The 17,515-nt window shown below is 39.1% G+C and overlaps 1 protein-coding gene across 3 annotated transcripts in view; it reads left to right on the top strand.

Moving 5' to 3' along the window:
- Positions 1–17,067, top strand: part of GRM5 (glutamate metabotropic receptor 5) — a gene marked incomplete at both ends in the record, with an annotated part of 269,004 nt that extends 251,937 nt beyond the window's left edge. Inside the window, 3 exons of one of the 3 annotated variants that reach the window (XM_082337803.1) lie at positions 6,914–7,009; positions 8,579–8,740; positions 16,245–17,067. In XM_082337803.1, coding sequence (XP_082193929.1) covers positions 6,914–7,009; positions 8,579–8,740; positions 16,245–17,067 — 1,081 coding nt within the window. The remainder of the gene's footprint in view (positions 1–6,913; positions 7,010–8,578; positions 8,741–16,244) is intronic. The other 2 variants (XM_082337805.1, XM_082337804.1) reach the window with 2 other exon arrangements.
- Between the last annotated feature and the right edge of the window lie 448 nt (positions 17,068–17,515).

Genomic DNA, 17,515 nt, shown 5'->3' with positions numbered 1-17,515 from the left:
TGACTGAAGATTATTTTATGAAACCCAGTGAAAGATATTAGGTCTGAAAGATTTTGATAAATTGCTGCTAAAACATTCCATCTGTATAATGAATTGATATTGCCCTGATTACAATGATTTTTAATATGTGTACAGTGCTAGTGTTGTTGTTTTGAATTTTCCCCTCAAACTTAATTAAAATACTGATTGATTGATATAAATTGTTTGGCTGCATTAACTGAGCACATGTATTCAAGCCTAATTTTTGGAATTATTTATATTATTAAGACAATGTCCCTATCATTTTGAACCTATTATCATAGCTGAACTGTGCAAATTAAATTATGTTGTAAACAGTTCCCTACCTACCGTTACACAAATATGCTCTAGATTGCAAAATGCAGTCTTGCTAGTGTACTACAAAAAAAAAAGGAAGCAACAGTGAAGATGGGACCCAGTAGTTCGATAGTTTTTTTAGAGGAAGAAAACTGAGGAGGAGTTTTGTATTTTTTAACAGCAGTGCCTACCCCTTTTACCTTTTTTTTCATCTTCAAGCATGTCTCCCAAATTCTGTTGACAAATAATTGTCACCATATACTACATTAATATTGTCTTTATCAGTCATGCTGGAGAGCACCCAGAGAAGCCATGCAGATGGTCTGATGTCCACTAGCGTGCAGTGTAGATCCTGTTGCAAACTACCATCTGACCTGAGCACAGGTTTGTGTACTAGAGGAACTTCTGGTTCTTTCCAGAGCAAACTTTGATATGAACTGGCATTGTAATTAATTTGGCAAGCAGAAGACTAGGACATCCACCCTCCTTCCAAGATCCAAACAAGACATGAGCCAGTCTGCCACTGTGGAAATACCTGTATGAATTATAAAGAATGGTTTTTGTACTTGAATACTGATAGTTGGTGTGGACTGGTAGAAGAGCTAGAATTTCAGCTGACTTAGAACTGCATTTGGTTACAGATTTTTTTTAATAACTGTGACTGAAATTCAAGGCAGGTGTCTGTTAAAGTATATAAACACAAAACTCTCAGTTTACTGTATTTTTGATTATAGCATTATATATTGCAGTGATTATTTGGTTTGCTGTCAGTTGATGACTTATAACACAATCATACTTTGCAAAAAAAAAAAAATTAAGTATTTTTACAGTCCACTATTCAATAATGAGGTAGCAGAAAAAGAAAGGTTAAAAATCTAATAAACAAGCACTAAAAATGCAAAATGTTAGAAAACAAAATAAAGTTAATATATTAAATATACAGCATAGCATAACAGATCCAGGTAATAAAAAGCACTGGAAAAGAGAAACTTCTTTCTTGTAAGTCAGCAAAATTGAAAAATGTCATGTTAAACTCAGTAAGTTTGCCAAGGTAGGCATTGCAAAGCAGGCCCCCATCCATTCATTTCACAAACCTAGAGAAGTTTCTAACATTTAAAATACTTCAGAGCAAACGAGGTGTAGCTTCCCTTTTCAACATAATGAAGGAAATAATGAATAAAGTAATGAAACCTTCCTATGGCATCTCTAGTTATATATACCTGAAGAAGAGAGGACAGAAGTTCAGCATAGTGAATAGAATGGGTAGAACAAAAAGTCTTGTGTAAATAAGACCCTACTGTACAGAAATCCTATACAATGGTTTGTCCATCATTTCAGAAATACCCTTTCTGGAAGAAGGTAAATAAACATACTGGTAATATTTTGCCATTGGTCTAATCTTCCCTTGAGCCAGTATAATGCTCTGTATATCATTCCATCAAAAATGTCATTTTAATTCACCAGCTGCAATTACATATGATTGCTTAATTAGAATAAGCTATAAAAAAAAAGAAAAAGATTATGCCGCACTTGAAAAAAATAAATTGTAAGTTTGTCTTCAAAGTAATTTTGCTTCCTGAAATTGTGCTATTAAGCAAACAATGTTTATATGCTGGGGTTTTTAAAAGGAACAAAAAGTGCCATGCTTAATGACATATAATTTATTTTACCCACTATATATATGGATAAATATCACACAATAAGCTGAGACCCCTTTAAAAGTATTCAGTGCAATGTGATGCAATATCAAGATAGCATGGCCAGTTTCACAGAACTGATTTTCAAGAACACAGTATGTTTGTAGTTCAAAGCAGCCCCTACAGTAACAACACTAAATATTTTTCATATTTCATTCTTTACCATTTATGCAGAAATCTTCATACACATATTGTCTTTCCTAGTCTAAAGGCCAGCCTTAACTCTGCTGCTATGAAATGCAAGTTCTTCATCATTTCTTAATATCAAGACCAAGTAATATTGCATGTGAAAAATACTACTTGTATGTAAGATCTGACAATTAAAATATATAACTGGGTCTGGAAAGGTGGATGGCTTTGTAACATTCAGCAGCCTGTTCAAGTTCCAGGCATAAGCACATTGAAAAGGCTCCATAAAAGTGATAGAAAGCAAAGAGACAATAGTTCATCAATATATTGTAAAGCTTTCTGAATCCTCTCCTCTCCTCTCCTCTCCTCTCCTCTCCTCTCCTCTCCTCTCCTCTCCTCTCCTCTCCTCTCCTCTCCTCTCCTCTCCTCTCCTCTCCTCTCTCCTCCATTAATTTTACTTTTCAGGGCTTTAAAAAAGGCTTGCTTCAGGTTCATTCCAAAATAGCCAAAATGAGACGTTTGGGGTTGAAATAATACATATTGCCTGGCTTGATTATTGTTAACTTGTGGAGAAAAGCTTGACTCAGAAAGAGCTTTAGACACCTAATACCTTTTTCAGTATCTCAGAACAAAAATTGGAATCCTGTTAATTAACAAGGACCTTAAGAATTAGTCACTGCAATGCTGAACTTAAGTCTCCAGTGTATGATTAGCCATTACCCTACAATGAGATTTGGGTCTCAGACCTCTCGCCTCTTAAATGTTCCTGTGGAAACACCACTTTTTCCACCCTTGCAAGGTACAGTTTCATCAGGCCATTACTCCCAACTTGAAGTAGAAAAAGTGTGTCTAGAGCTACTTGCTTTCTCTGGATCTTAACAATGCCATGCACGTATTTGGTGCTCAAGAATTAATAACATTTCTGCATGGCAGTATGAGATTGCATTTGAAATATGGATTGATGACAGAGCGCCATCTTCTATTACCTTTGCTTTGCATTGTATTAAAAAACCCAAAGATATCGTGAGATATCTTTTAGTTAGTTAAACTTTTGACTTTTTACTGGAAAAGGAGAGAGAAAAAAATCTTATATCTAAGAGTAAAAGCCAGTTTCTAACTGCTGGGATTTTTTCTCAGAGGACATTATCTAAAACAACTACTTTTCGATATTGCAAGCCCTTGTCTTTTGGGTAGTCTTTCTCAACTGGTGTAGTGTGGACTTTTTAGCAGAATCTGTGTATTACTACCCACGTTCTACACGTAGGCTATTTTTCAAGGATTTGACTGAATCTTTGACCAAACTATATAGAAATGTGGGCTATGGCACATCTTCTGGGTCTGGCCTGCCAACATATAGATATCCAGATAGGGGATATGCTACCATATGGAAGGGACTGCTGGTCAAGGCACCCAAGACCCTCTGCACGGAAACCAGGAGAGAGCAGGGGCAGGGGGGCCATGAGCACACCTGAGTCTCACCCTAACATGAAATCAGGACCACCACGATAGCAGCATCTAAAGTGTAGGCATAGTCTAACAAAGTCCGTATCTAAAGACTATCACCTCTTGTCAGTACAGGGGCCCACACCTTAGCTGGAAAAAAAAAAAAAAACAAGTAGGAGTCTACACATTAAGAGATCAAAAACCAGTTTCTACAGCATTGTAGTGGCTGACTATGGTCTCATTCAGGAGGATGATTGCCGTATTCCCCCTTTATTTCCCATAGCATCCATTAATTTTGGTCTACAGGAGGAGTTTTGTTGGAAGGTAAAGGTGGCAAGGAAAAGGTCTAACAGTCCTTCAAACCTGAGCAGTCATGCTGGTGTTTCCTGCCGTGTATCACATGTACATCAAGTTCACTAAAAGCCAAGGCAGTACAGACATATAGTTTCTCTCAGCCCAGGAGTAAGTTTCTTTCTCTCTACTGATCTCCTCTGAAGAGTGAAAAGCACTGCTGTGTGAGATAAAGGGATGTGGCAAAGTATTTGGCAAATGGACAAGCACCACAGTGACTGAATTACTGGGAATTACTTCCCAAATTTCCTGTCACTGATCAACATTTATAAAACATATTAGTATATATCATTAAGCATTTGTTCTTAAGACAACTCACCTCTGTGCAAAAAGATGATGCAGACCACAATGCCACAGCTAAAACCCCAAAGAAACACTAAAAATGACCCAAAATCTTTTAAATCCTTCAACAGAATTTAGTAGCTGTCTTTCTGCACAGAAGCAGTCTTCTCTCTCTTTTCGAACCAATACACGATCCTGGAACTGACCCTGAGAAAAGAAATCTGTTCTTGCAAATATTGCTCACATAGTACTGTTTTATGCCTCCTCCGTTACACCAGCTGAAATACCAAATTAATTTTCACATTAGCATTTGTTATGACAACTGCAAAGAATCGTTTGAGGGATTTTTCTCTCCTCAGATTAAATTTTTTAAAGCAATCCTTTCTTTTAACAACAAGAAAGGGGACATTTTTCTAAGGCAAGACATTCTGAGGCAAAATCATGTCCTTTATCTGCTCTGAAAGCTGAAAACCCTTTTTACTCAGAACCTCTGGTATCCCTTTCCAGAATGGTCACCCAAATAACTTTGCAGCTTCCGTGCACTGATTAGATGCACTTTCCACACTAGGACTGTTGATGAGAGTTTGGTCACTGTTTTCATAATTACACAGATATTTAGCACTGAATGAATGACAGTGGAAGAGGTATTATGGTTCAAGGCTTTGGGGCATTCTGTGACCACATACTATTTCTGATGGTGTAATTTGCTCTTGAGTGGATAGAAAAACTTGAGAGATTCATATCAGTCTCTCCGAGATCCGTTCTGCTGACTTTTATGGCAGTGAAATTTAAGCTAATTACGGGGAAATGGGGATTTTGAGGGTTTTCTTTATCTGGGTCACATGCATCCTAAGCAGGGGTTTTTCAGGATGGAGTTACCAAGGGGACTTACCTCTTGTTTCCTTCTGTTGGCTACTTTTTAGTATTCAACTTACTGTGAGCGTTTAGAGTCTCCAAATTCCTTCTCTTAGTCTTGACTTTTTCTCCTTCTGTCTTGTTGGGCACAGAGTACCTCTTTTGGTTATCAGGTCTATATGTAACTGTTTCCTTCCTGCTCTTCCTAAACTCTACTTTCTTTGATGTCTAACACCTTCACCCCAACTTTATTTCCTTTTCTTTCCTGTCAAGTTTCTACACATTCTTTTCTCTTTGCTCTTTCTCTCTGGATACCCTAACTGAATTTGTATGATCCAGCTTGACTTCCTTTGTATTTTTCAGTGAATTTATCTACCCTCTAAGCCCCTCCAATTTTTCCTCTGCTCTAGGAATCGACTTCCATTTAATACGTATGTGTCCTGCGTGAGCTTCATGCCTATCTGGGAGCACTGCATATACCACACTCTGGATTGCCTTAAAACCCTGGTAGCCAGTCCACAAAGCTCCTGTTGTTCCTCCTTTCAGTAAGGTTATAATTTGTAAATGAAAGGACTTCTCTGCACTGAGCACACCTCATTTTACTGTCTCCGGTTCACTCTCAAATTCACTAAGCTTCTTCCTCAGTTATTTATGCAACATACACTGCCTCTGAGGATCTACTACAACTGCATCCAAAGTTTAGCCTGACTTTGTGTGTACTCAGCTTATTTCTCCTTTACAGGGTTGTTCTCTTCAAGGTACCTTTTGCTATCTAGATCAGGTTAATGGACAAGCAACAAATAAGTCAGTCATTTACTCTGTAATGTTAGCAGTGTTAAGATGTACAGGCTTCCCCACACAAGTGTCTTAAATACCCACAATGCACCTCATAGCACGCGGAATGGGATATCACAAACTCTTTCAGAAGACATCTGCAGGCATTTTGACCAGATTTTATTAAAGCATTTAGATAGACATTTCAACACCTAGCACAAGAATTTGTACAATTAGGGTGAAATTCACCACTGGGAATAGAGCCAGCATGAGACCTCTTCAATGCTCACATCCCAATTAAATGCTTCAGAGAGTGAACAATGACCAGGTGTTATCCTGGTATCCTATCCAGGGATTAATCAAATCTTCAAGTATTAAACTGTTTATCCAAGTGAATTTTTCATCCAAGTGCAAGGCAGGGTATTTAAAACATTTATAGTACTGCACTGGGCACTGGGATTGAGATTAATTTCAATTGACTTTGTGTCTACATCTCAGCAAGTCATCTAGCCTCCTTCTATTGCTAATGGAGAGAGAAAGGCCCATTCATGACATGAACTGTGAGCCCACCCAAATTTTATCCGAGCAATCAATCAACTACACTGGTGCTTGCTTTGACAAGCAGAGGAACAAGTCAAGTATTACAGAGATGGAGGATCAGAGAAAAAGATTGTTAGGATTGAGAACGTGGCCACCAGCTGATTTCTAACTGATCCTGAATTTACTTGTTTCCCTTAAACTGTTTAGCCAAACATTTTGGTCTAACTCCAAAAAGTATTAAAGACAAAAACTTAGCATGTTATCTATTCTGTAGAATTTTTTAGCTCCTCCTATATATCTAAAAAAAAGAAAATGGTGAGCAACTCTCCCGCATAGCCCTGTTTGCTTTAGCACAGGTCTGGGGTTTTATGCAACTATTCCACTGCTCCCACGGCTGCTTTGCACTATACCCCACCACTGCCGCAGTAGCATTCATGTGCATGGCCCTTTGCACAGCAGCTGTCACAGAAAGCTGAGCACACAATCACTTCTTTCTGTTTGCTCCTGTTGTTGTCGTGATTTATTAGGTACAAAGGCAGGAGACTGGCCCCGCACAAGTCGGAAATAGAGTGTTTCACCCCAAAAGGGAGTATGGGGAATGGTGGGAGAGCTACAATGACCAGGTAAGCAAACAGCAAGTGGCCTTAGGTCAGTGTGATATGTCTGTGAACAAGAGGAAGAGCCCTGGAACAATGCCAGATCCTCTGTCTGTAATTCCTGTGCATCCCATATAGTATGTTTAGAAAATAAAAAGAAAAAAGAAAATACGTGGCCACTGCTGATTTCTATGTTCCATCTGACCACCAAAAAAAAAGCCTGCACCGTGTTCATTTGAGTGATCCAAACCACGTGTCCTGTGTGATGTTGTCGTAATATGGTGCTTTGGGGAGGACAAACCTTGTACCTGACTCATTAATCCAGTAGAGCAGATGAAGAGAGACAGTATTCAAACTTGGAGTAAGCAGCTCCAGAACTCTGGAATGGTGGTCCCACTACATATTAGGGATTACATTAGGTCTAATCAAAACAGCTGTTAAAAAGAGCACAGAAAAACTGATTAATGAAAACATTTTCAATATGAAAATGTTGGTTCTTCTCAATCAAAATATCCTGTGGGAAAGTGCTGAGTTTTAGAGTGGTTTTAATGAAAGATTTCAAACTCATTTTAAATAAGAGTTCAGAACATCTTTTTCATAACTTTCTCCTTTTCATTTAATTTAGACATTTATTTTGTTTTGTCCATTACATATTGCATAACATTATATACCAATGTTACAATTTTGATGAATATCAAATACTACATTTTTTCAGTGTTACTGGGATGAACTGTTTCAATATGGACATTTTGATGTTTTTGTATTGAAATATTTCAAACTATTTAATTGTGTGAAATACTTGGAGATTTCAGCTATTCGTCGCATTTTGAGTCCAGTCAGATTTCCAAATACTGAACTGTCCCATAGGACAGAAAATCCATTTCTCCAGACATCTCCATTAATAAATGAATAAGCCGCATGTGTCACACAGATGTGTATAAATCTTTCATGAAACAATACTCTTAATAAGCATTGTATCATTGTGTTACACTTTGCTACAAGTTAGAAGCATTTTGTTTACAATTTATTAAAAGATCTACTCATTCCTTATTGACCCCTGTAAGGTACTTATAAATGTAACCTTAGAGCACAGCATGACCAAATTATATCTTTACTTTTCCCAAGTGTTACATCACAGGTGAATTTTATCATTGCAGGAGGGTGTTCAGTGAAACACTTGCATAGTGTTATGTTCCCCTTGGGTACAACGATATTCACTCATGTACATAAGGCTATCAACCATAACACCACATAGCACACACCTGGGACACTCCTGCTGTTTAAGTAACATCAGGAACATTCGTCGCTGAGTGTTGTACAAGATGTATACATGCCTGTTACTTTTTGTTGGCTGGAATTCTGTTTCTTGTCTATGTGTTGTCTGAATTTTTTTTTTCCAACATTGCCTTGCCTTGAGTGATATTTATTCTTCATTTAAGAGCTATCTGGATTCACTATATAAGAGAATTTTGAAGAGAAGAAAAGTACATGTAAATGTCAAACAACTGTATTTTGTTGTACAGTATTCAGCTCTGTTTTGCCTGGCCACATATACACACTTGAAAAACTTCTTTTTTATATTTTGTATCTTCACAGTGAAGAATCTGTTTGCATTCCAGACTGTAATCGATCTGAGTCAAGTAGAGAGGAGAAAAAGGTTCCTGTTAAAGAGGATGCCCTAACAGTCAAAAAGACTGGAAACTGTGTCAGTCTGATAGTTCCACAGCAAGACTGTCAGCTGCAAGACCTACTCAAACAGTTAAGAACACCTGCTGCTTAACAGAGAGTGCAATTGCATTTGATGGCTGTGTTTTGTTGTCTCCAGCCACAGTGTCCTGGCCAGTGGTCCTTGTCAAATTTCATGACCTAAGTAGAGCTGCCACTGAATAGCCTGGGAACCTCCCAGAGAGAACATAGGTGTTGCAGAAAGGAAAGTAGGTGCCATTCTCCTATCTCAGTAAGTATCAGACCAGTGCTAGAAGTCACTGGGATGAAGTGCAGATGGAAAAAGACAGATGCAGGCGCCTGACCGTTTGTGAATAATGAAAAAATCTCATCATCTCACGGGATGAAGAGGTCCCATGATACTGACCAAATCCCACCTACATCCTTTCAGTCTAATAAATGCTGTGCAATTTCATACGGGGCAGTATTGTTCAGCTCATGTTCTCAAATCCCTCGTGCAGTATTATTTTTGTGTTGCAACCTTAGCGTGGATATTTTTCACATCAGGGCCTAACTATCATTGTATATTAGTCTTACAAATGGCTTGCGATTTTTAAGATGAGTAGTGACATAAAAATAGCCTTAATGGGTACAATATGTAATGCTTTGTAAGGCTGTTTCTGATTAAGAGAAGTTACTACATACTGCATCACCTGTGAGCATCATTTACATATATCTGATAAAATCAGTTATGGAATGGAATGTTTTATGGGGCTTTCACAAAGCAGGCATCACAATATCATTTTTTATTATTTCTTGCATCATATTTGCATTTCTGATTTGATCAAAAGCAACAAATAAGAAACTGCTTGATAATTCACAAGAGTAATTTTTCTGCTGGTAAGTCCCATGTGCATGGATACCTCTGTAATTATTTATCAGGCATGCCGAACACCTGAAATTCCTCCAATTGTATGCTCTTTGCAGCGGATAGAATTCAAATCAGCCCTTGACTCTGGAGATACAACCAGGAGAGTTAAATCTTTCTTTTCTTCTCTTTTCTTTTCTTTTTTTTTTCTTGCACTCTGTGCTCCTGATTTCAGGGTTGGGTAAGCTGATGGTTCCTATTTTTCCCAGTTTATTTCATACCTTTAGCAAATTATCAATGAAAAAAATGAAAAAAACATGTTGACTAAGCAATATTGAAAGCATCTTAAAGCTTTGTGCATCAGGAAGCAGAACTCACAGTTCAAGAGGTGTCATTGTCCGCTCTCCATGCTGTGAATAGGATGCTCCAGTGTAGCAGAGATGTGCTCAGAGATGCTTGAAGTGACATTTTTCAGATGAGAAGCAAAACCCAGCACTAGCTGCCTTAATTAACAATTGCAATGAGGTCACAGTAACAGAGGAAAGAAGTTCAGTCTGGTATCAAAATCATTTTTGCATTTTGGGTCATGGTAATAGGCATCCTAGAAATGTTTCATTCAGATACCAGACACTCTATTTCCCGTTCTAACCAGGCATGCTACTGAAACAGCTGCCAGCATTAGCGTCTCTGGTGGCTGCGCTGGGAGGTCATTGGCAAAGTTTTTGTCCATCACCTCTCTCTCACTTTGTAGTTTCTTTCATCCTTATAGATTAAAGTCATTCATATAAATGTCAGCTGTGGTTTTCATGAGGAAAGGAGGTATCAACAGATTACAGTTCGTGAAGTAATATAAATAAATGCCCTTGGTCTTGTTAACAGAAAACAACTCTCTTTGCAACAGAATTGCAAAATATGTTGTTTACTTCTAGAACTCAGGACAGGAAAAAATGAATTTTTGCCCTGTATCATTCTTCTTTTGTGTTTTGTTGTTATTTATTTCCATAGAACAAGCAACGTGGAAATAATTTAAGCTACATGACTTGAGTGATATATCACTAGCAGACTATTTGTGTGTGGCAGAATTGACTTTCACCCAGGGAAACAATTATATAGGCATGTAGAGGCTTCCTTAACAGCTATTCAAAATGGCAACAACATAAACCATTACACTGGTAGAACTGACCTAGTTTCGACACCTTAGAGTTCTGCATCCAGTTTTAGCCACCTTCCAGGCTGTCCTACAGTCCCAGGAGAAACTATGATTTTTCATACAGGTATACTGGAGTTCGCCACTTCAACCACTTATTTATTTTCAGTGGTTTTAGCATGTTGCAAAGCACTTGCATTCTCCCAAGCATGAAGAACTTGGGTCACTACAAGCAAAATGTATATTGATCTGAGATTGGCTCAAGTGACAAGACTAGAGAAACAAAATACACATGTGCCCATGCTTGCATGCATCACAGGCACACACACAGATCTCCCCTTAAGAAGAGCCAGTTTTTAATTAAATCTACAGATAGCACACAAATCCTTTTCAGGCAGAGTAATTGTATTGAGTCTTTAATAAGGTTTCAGCAGAGGACTCTAAAAGGACAACAGCTTCTTACTATTTATTTTGAATAACAGGAGTTCTTTGCAGAAAGTTGTATGGGCTAAGTTAAGTGTAGAAGTTTATCCTGCTTACCATTGCCAGCTGCTTCTGTGGATAAGACAGAAGGACTTCTCCCTTAGAGACAGAAGATTGTCCTTAAGAAACAGGCTTGGTCTGCACAGTATTGGAGCAATAACTTAACTATGTCAGCTTTTTAAAAACGAAGGTATTGCTTCAAGTTTGAATGCAACACTCTACTTCAGCCATTTAAACATCTAAGCATAACTTTTCTGCCAATTTTAGCTCAATAAAATTTAGACCACTGTTCTGAAATATGAACTTTCATGCATGGACTTATAAATTAAAGAATTTGAAATCATTCCTTATTATATTCATGGGAGGACAGGTTGCAAACAGATCATACAGGTGTCCATCAAGTTATTGTCCAGTATCTGTTCTCAGTTGTATCATTTCAAATCTGGAATCAGATACTGATAGTGGTACATGATAGAGAACAAAAAATCCCTTGAATTTTTGTATTAATCTCTATTGATTCCCCTTGTATTCCAGTTTCCACTGGTGAATAATACTATGTAGCTATACATTCTAAGCTTTCTTAGAAAATAATAAATTCCACCATTTTAAACTGCTTTTCCTATTTCATTTAAAGATGTTAACAAGACAATAAGTGACTTATTTTTAAAATACATATGCTTTCAGTAACTGTCCCAATACTAGTCCCTAGGCACTCATCACCAGAATTAACTTTAGCAACTTCAGGTAAATCATGAGAATGGCACTCTTACTAAAATATGAGAGTTTTCAGCTGCTGTAACTGTCAAGTCCTCTTCTCCTTTTTTATTTCTTCTGCATTTTGAAGGGCCTCACAAAACACATTTGCTTTAATAGCATCTGGCTAAAGAATCCCTGGTGGCAGAGCTATGCACCATCTCATAGATAATTATACCACAGAGCAAGAAATGCTGAAACAAAACTTCTGCTACCTCAACCAAAGCAAAGGGCAAAGTGATCTATTGTAGACAGTAAAAAAAAAATATATATATGTAAGGGGAGGGGAACATTTTTCTTAACACCTAAGTGGATAAAAAGCAGTTAATATCCCTTATGAATACAGAACAAAGCCCTAAAGACAAAACTCAAGTGACTCTAAAAAGATTAAGTAAGGGAAGAAAATGAGAAACAATACTAATTGCTATTCTGTCAGCAAGTGGACAACTGTAGAGGAAATATTTGAAATATCAGAGACTTCAAAAGCTCTCTCATTTATACCACTTTCATTTCCTGTGCATATTATATCTTGGTAGGTCTAGCAGGCTGAGAAAAAGCGTAGCTATCAAAATCAAAGCAGCTTTTAATAAAGAGATTGGAGAAAAAATTAGTATGACTGGTTCTGAGGAAATCCCTCTTATACATAAAACTGAACATAATTAACCTGTAGTGAAAGAAAACAAAAAATGTGCCATGCAAAAGGTTTTGTTTTCTTCTTTAAAAAAAAAAAAAAGATATTTTGCTAACATTTTGGTTTGGAAATTATGTCACTGATTGATTGGAGTTTACTCTTCTCCAGATACGACCTGTACTCTGCTCTGCTCTACTCAGTGCAATGTGTCAGCAGAAAGGCAGAGTGGGGTAGAAAAATGTGTATTCAGTCAAACTTAGCAGTGGAATTCCTTTGGGAGCTCAAAAGTGTAATTCTGCTGTTCTCATGTGAGGGAGCCAAAATCTGTTTGCAAGAAAACCCTAAAATTTCACTGAGATAACATTTCCCATCATCAAAGGGTCATGGCAGAACTGGGCATAACAAATGTAAACAATTCCATTAATAGACGTGATAGTCTATGTCTCTGATCTATCTTTATTTCTCTATTTTTAAATTGTGTGCATTGCAGTGGTTTCCAGTTAACCTGACAGAGTAGCAATATGCAGTTGGAGCAGAATTGTAAAGTACTATCACTGGAATTTACCCGTAACCCAGCTTCATACCAATATATGAAAACAAGTCCTGCTCCTTTCACAGAGGTGATAAATGATTGCACACCTCAGTCCAGTGTTGACTTTGTAGTAAGTAGGTGCAGCATGATAAAGTGGATGATACATTTCTGAGATAACAATTCTAATTATTGCTGTGCAAACTACTAGGATTTTAACTATAGGGTTCATTCCTTACTGATAAATTGCTGCTTGCTTCCTATTCAGTTTTTTTAATCAAGGATTTTGCAGTGAATGATGGTCAAGTCTTTCAGGCTTTTGCACAAAATTTACACCAAACAGCCACTGGGTCTCCTTTAGAGCCCTAGGGTCTCCATGAGAGCCCCACGTACAGCTTGATTACTCGGGCAAAGTCAGTAAATGAGTGCATCAGCCAAGACTGACCCAAAACCAAACTGGGATTCAGGGGGGCTGGTGACAGCTACTCCATTGAAGATTTAACTGCCAGGTGCCCTTGCCCAGGTCTGGACACATTCCCAGATTTCATCCTTTTCCTTTCCCCAGGCTCCTCAGCCTCATATCGCTCCTTAATAATTGTCTCCTGAACAGTGACCAGGGAGGGAGTGACATGTTCCCTTCATAACCTCTTCCAGTTTGACCTTCAGTCAACTGAAAATGTCTGTGTGCATTTAGTGCTCATGTACATACGTAAAGCCATAGGGTTTGTACATCTGTACTAAGCCAGTGCCTGAAATCAGGAGGGGTGCTAGAATATAACTCTTTCTTCAGGAAAGTGTTTCTGTTTCCATTGTCTAATCCTTCATGTTAATGGCATTTATTTAGCCTCTGTGGCAGGCAGGTCTTTCACAGATCCCTCCGAGTTCTGAACTCAGCAGGAGTTAAGAGGCACCACCAGGTAAGACACCCAGGACTGGAACTAGGCCCTCTCCTTCTGCCAGATCAAGGTTAAGAGTGCCAGGTCACCCAGCCTCTTGTTGCCGCTCAAACTCAAAGGAGCTAGGAGGAGGTCTCATGGTCATCATACCAGAATTAGAGGCAAGATCTTGCCTCCCAAAGGATCAGAATCCTGCTTCTGCTGCTAGCACTGAGCTCCCGCTGAGCTCAGGACTCAGCATGACTAAGCAGCCAGGGCTCTCAAACAGTTCTCAACACCTACCAAGTATGTGTTCCAGTGAGAGGAGCATGTAATCCTCAAAGACAACAATTTTCCTCTGGAAGACGTTAGTCCCAGCTTCTGTTCAGCTCAGAAGCACATCCTCAGAGATGCAAAGAGTCAAAATGATCAGCGCTACAGTTAGATTTTGCTTTTCCTGCTTGCTCTGATTGAGGTACAGCAAAAGGAAGGGATTGTCTGAACACTAAGTTAAAACACCAGCTGTTCTGCCTGGCATTTTGGGGGAAGGTGGACAACAGTTAACTTCCAAGATCCAGAGAACAGCCTGGTGTTCACTGCAGCAAAGGGGTGAGCCCTTGAATACTCATACAGATCATCTCCCAATCTAGCGTCTCTTAAAATAACCACTGGTTTACATTGTGTTCGTCTGCTGGATTCTGTCACGCTGCTTTTGAAGGGGAAAGCTGTTGGTGTATGTTCTGTTACATGATCCATCATAATTCCATGTAATGTAATCATGGATGTGAACCCACAAGAAAGTTTTGTTTACACTCAGCACACAACTTTTTTTTTAGATGACTGGAAGAGCTATTAAACTGATAGTGTGGCAAGCCTCCACAGGAAGGCTGGTATAAAGTCATCTGTGTTTAGTAAACTATGTGTCTTGCAAACTGTTACACTGCAGGCTAACATGTGTGGGTATATCTATTTCAGGCTTAAAAAGCAAACAAACAAACAACAAATTTGTGATACTCTGCCAGGGTCTCCAATGTGGTTGTCTTTCCAAAAATCCTAAATGGCTGTAGCAAATGTTTTGGAAACTAAAGTGAATTGTTTAAAGTTCTGTTGCATTTTATATATAAATCACACTTATTCATATGTGGAGACTATGTTTTTCCTGTTGACATCATTTCAGAGTCATTGTCTGTTTCAGCTAAGAAATATTTCTAATGGTCTTTCTTAATCCCAAGAACTATAGGTTAATGTATGTATAAACACCAGCTCATCAGCCTAAGGAAGATGTAAAAGGAAAGGAGTGGTTTCATACTATGTGTTTATAAGTGCTGCAGCTGGCTTTCCTTAAGTAGCAAGAGGAGAAAAACAAGCAATTTTGATAAAGAGCAGGGTATGATGGGATCTGAAAAGAAATTACCCTAAGAGGACTCATTTTGCAGAAGAGTGGAGCAAAATGTTTACTGCTGTCTCCAAACTCATGTCACCATGAGGAGCTGCTTGTATAGTTTGTCCATTATTTCTTTCCTACTAGGTATATAGTTTTATTCTCTGAGTTGACCTGCAATTAAAAAAAATAATTTCTTTACGCTAGTGGTGGCTAACTTACCAAGTACCTTGATGAAGAAGAGGTCACCCATTAGAAGCGTCTCTCCAACCACAATCAGAATAGCCCCTTTCTGAGTATTGTTCCAGTACTTCCAAGTACTGGGATATAAACAGATTTTTTTCCCAGCCATAACAGACTACAATTCTCCATCTCCCAATCTACACAACCTGCCCCATACCAGGAATCCATGGCCATCACCCTACAACAAGGTCCTTACCACTGAATGCTCCCAGGTCAGCCTACACAGGTGCCCCCTGCAACCCAGCCAGTCCAGGTCTCTCATCTATTCCATTCAATCATTTACCTCTTCCTCACTCGTCCATGCATCCCTCAGTCCCACAGCCCTTCTTCCTGACACCAATCCAACAGAAGGGAAACCATCAGGCTGCTCCCTCTCCCAAGATGGACACTGAGTATGTCCCAAAGGCAGCAACAGAGGCATCAGCAGTGGCCATGAACTAGCACAGAGTGGTCACAGCTAGATGCACAAATGGCCTGTGAAATGAGCTGGCACAGTCTCTTTTCCTAGAACATATAGGTATGAATTATAGATATAGATATATTGCAAGAGATAGATATAGATATAGATGAAATTACAGTCAGCTTTATTTATTTAGCTCTGGGACACCACATACCCATGGTATAGGTACAGTGATTACATTTTTAACTTTGATGCAAGTTACCATCTTATCTCATTTCTGTTTACAGCTCTAATGGGAAATCAGTTTCCTGGGCCCAGAATGAGAAAAGCAGCAGAGGAGCACACCTTTGGCAGCGGCTGTCAATCCACATCAACAAAAAAGAGAATCCAAATCAAACTGCAGTGATCAAGCCTTTTTCTAAAAGCACAGATAGTAGCCGACATAGTAGCAGCGCTACATTTCCTGAGGCCAGTGCCAAAACGCTTTATGATGTTTCAGAAGCAGAAGAGCAATACCCAGCTCAGTACCGACCGCAGACTCCCTCGCCTATCAGCACCTTGAGCCACAGAACTGCCTCCGTTAGCCGAACAGAAGATGATGCCCCTACCTTCCAGTCAGAGCCTCCTCAGCGAAGTAGCTCCTCTCAAGGGTCCCTCATGGAGCAGATCAGTAGCGTGGTTACTCGCTTTACAGCCAACATCAGTGAGCTGAACTCTATGATGCTTTCAACAGCCACTCCAGGGACAATGGTGGCTACTCCTCTCTGCTCTTCATACCTGATCCCACGGGAAATCCAGCTCCCTACAACAATGACCACGTTTGCAGAGATCCAACCACTTCCTGCCATTGAAGTCAATGGCGCTTCGCAGTCAGCTAGGAAACCTTCAAATGGCAGCGTCAAAGAAGGCACTTCAGAGACCCCATCAGCCAAGCAAGACCTTGAGGAGTTGGTAGCTTTAACTCCTCCTTCTCCTTTTAGAGACTCCATTGATTCTGGAAGTGCATCTCCCAGCTCCCCAGTTTCTGAATCAGCTCTCTGTATCCCGTCCTCCCCAAAGTATGACACGCTCCTCATCAGAGATTATACTCAAAGTTCTTCTTCTCTGTGAATGTAGTTCAAGACAACGTTGGATCTCAACGACTACAAACAAGTAGTGAGGGGACAGCCAAGCCTTCAAGATCTCCAGTGTGTACGCAGATAGAGTGAGAGGCATTGGGTCATCTTGTGAGAAACGGAGAAGAAGAAGAGGAATTACTTGAGAAGGGGAAACATCAGATTAATTATGCTGTTTTAAAGACAAAATGACTCTTGGCAGATTATCGTGGCCTTAAAAAAACATGGGCTTTTCAGAAACACTGAATCTATTTTTGAGGGCTTATAAGGAGTCTGTTAAATCAGTTACATACCAAGTGCTTTGCTTTAGTATTACAATGAACCGTGTGTACAATATACGGGGCAGGGGGGAAACTAGATTGTAAACAACTGTACAATGGTTTGTTTGTTTACTCTGATTCCTTACCCAGAAGTGAACCTTGATCTTTTATCAAGAATAGAAG

The sequence above is a fragment of the Platalea leucorodia genome (assembly GCF_965183815.1).
Source record: "Platalea leucorodia genome assembly, chromosome: 2".
NCBI lineage: Eukaryota > Metazoa > Chordata > Aves > Pelecaniformes > Threskiornithidae > Platalea > Platalea leucorodia.
The sequence above is the reverse complement of the archived record's forward strand: the minus strand, read 5'-3'. Positions and strand labels throughout refer to the sequence as shown.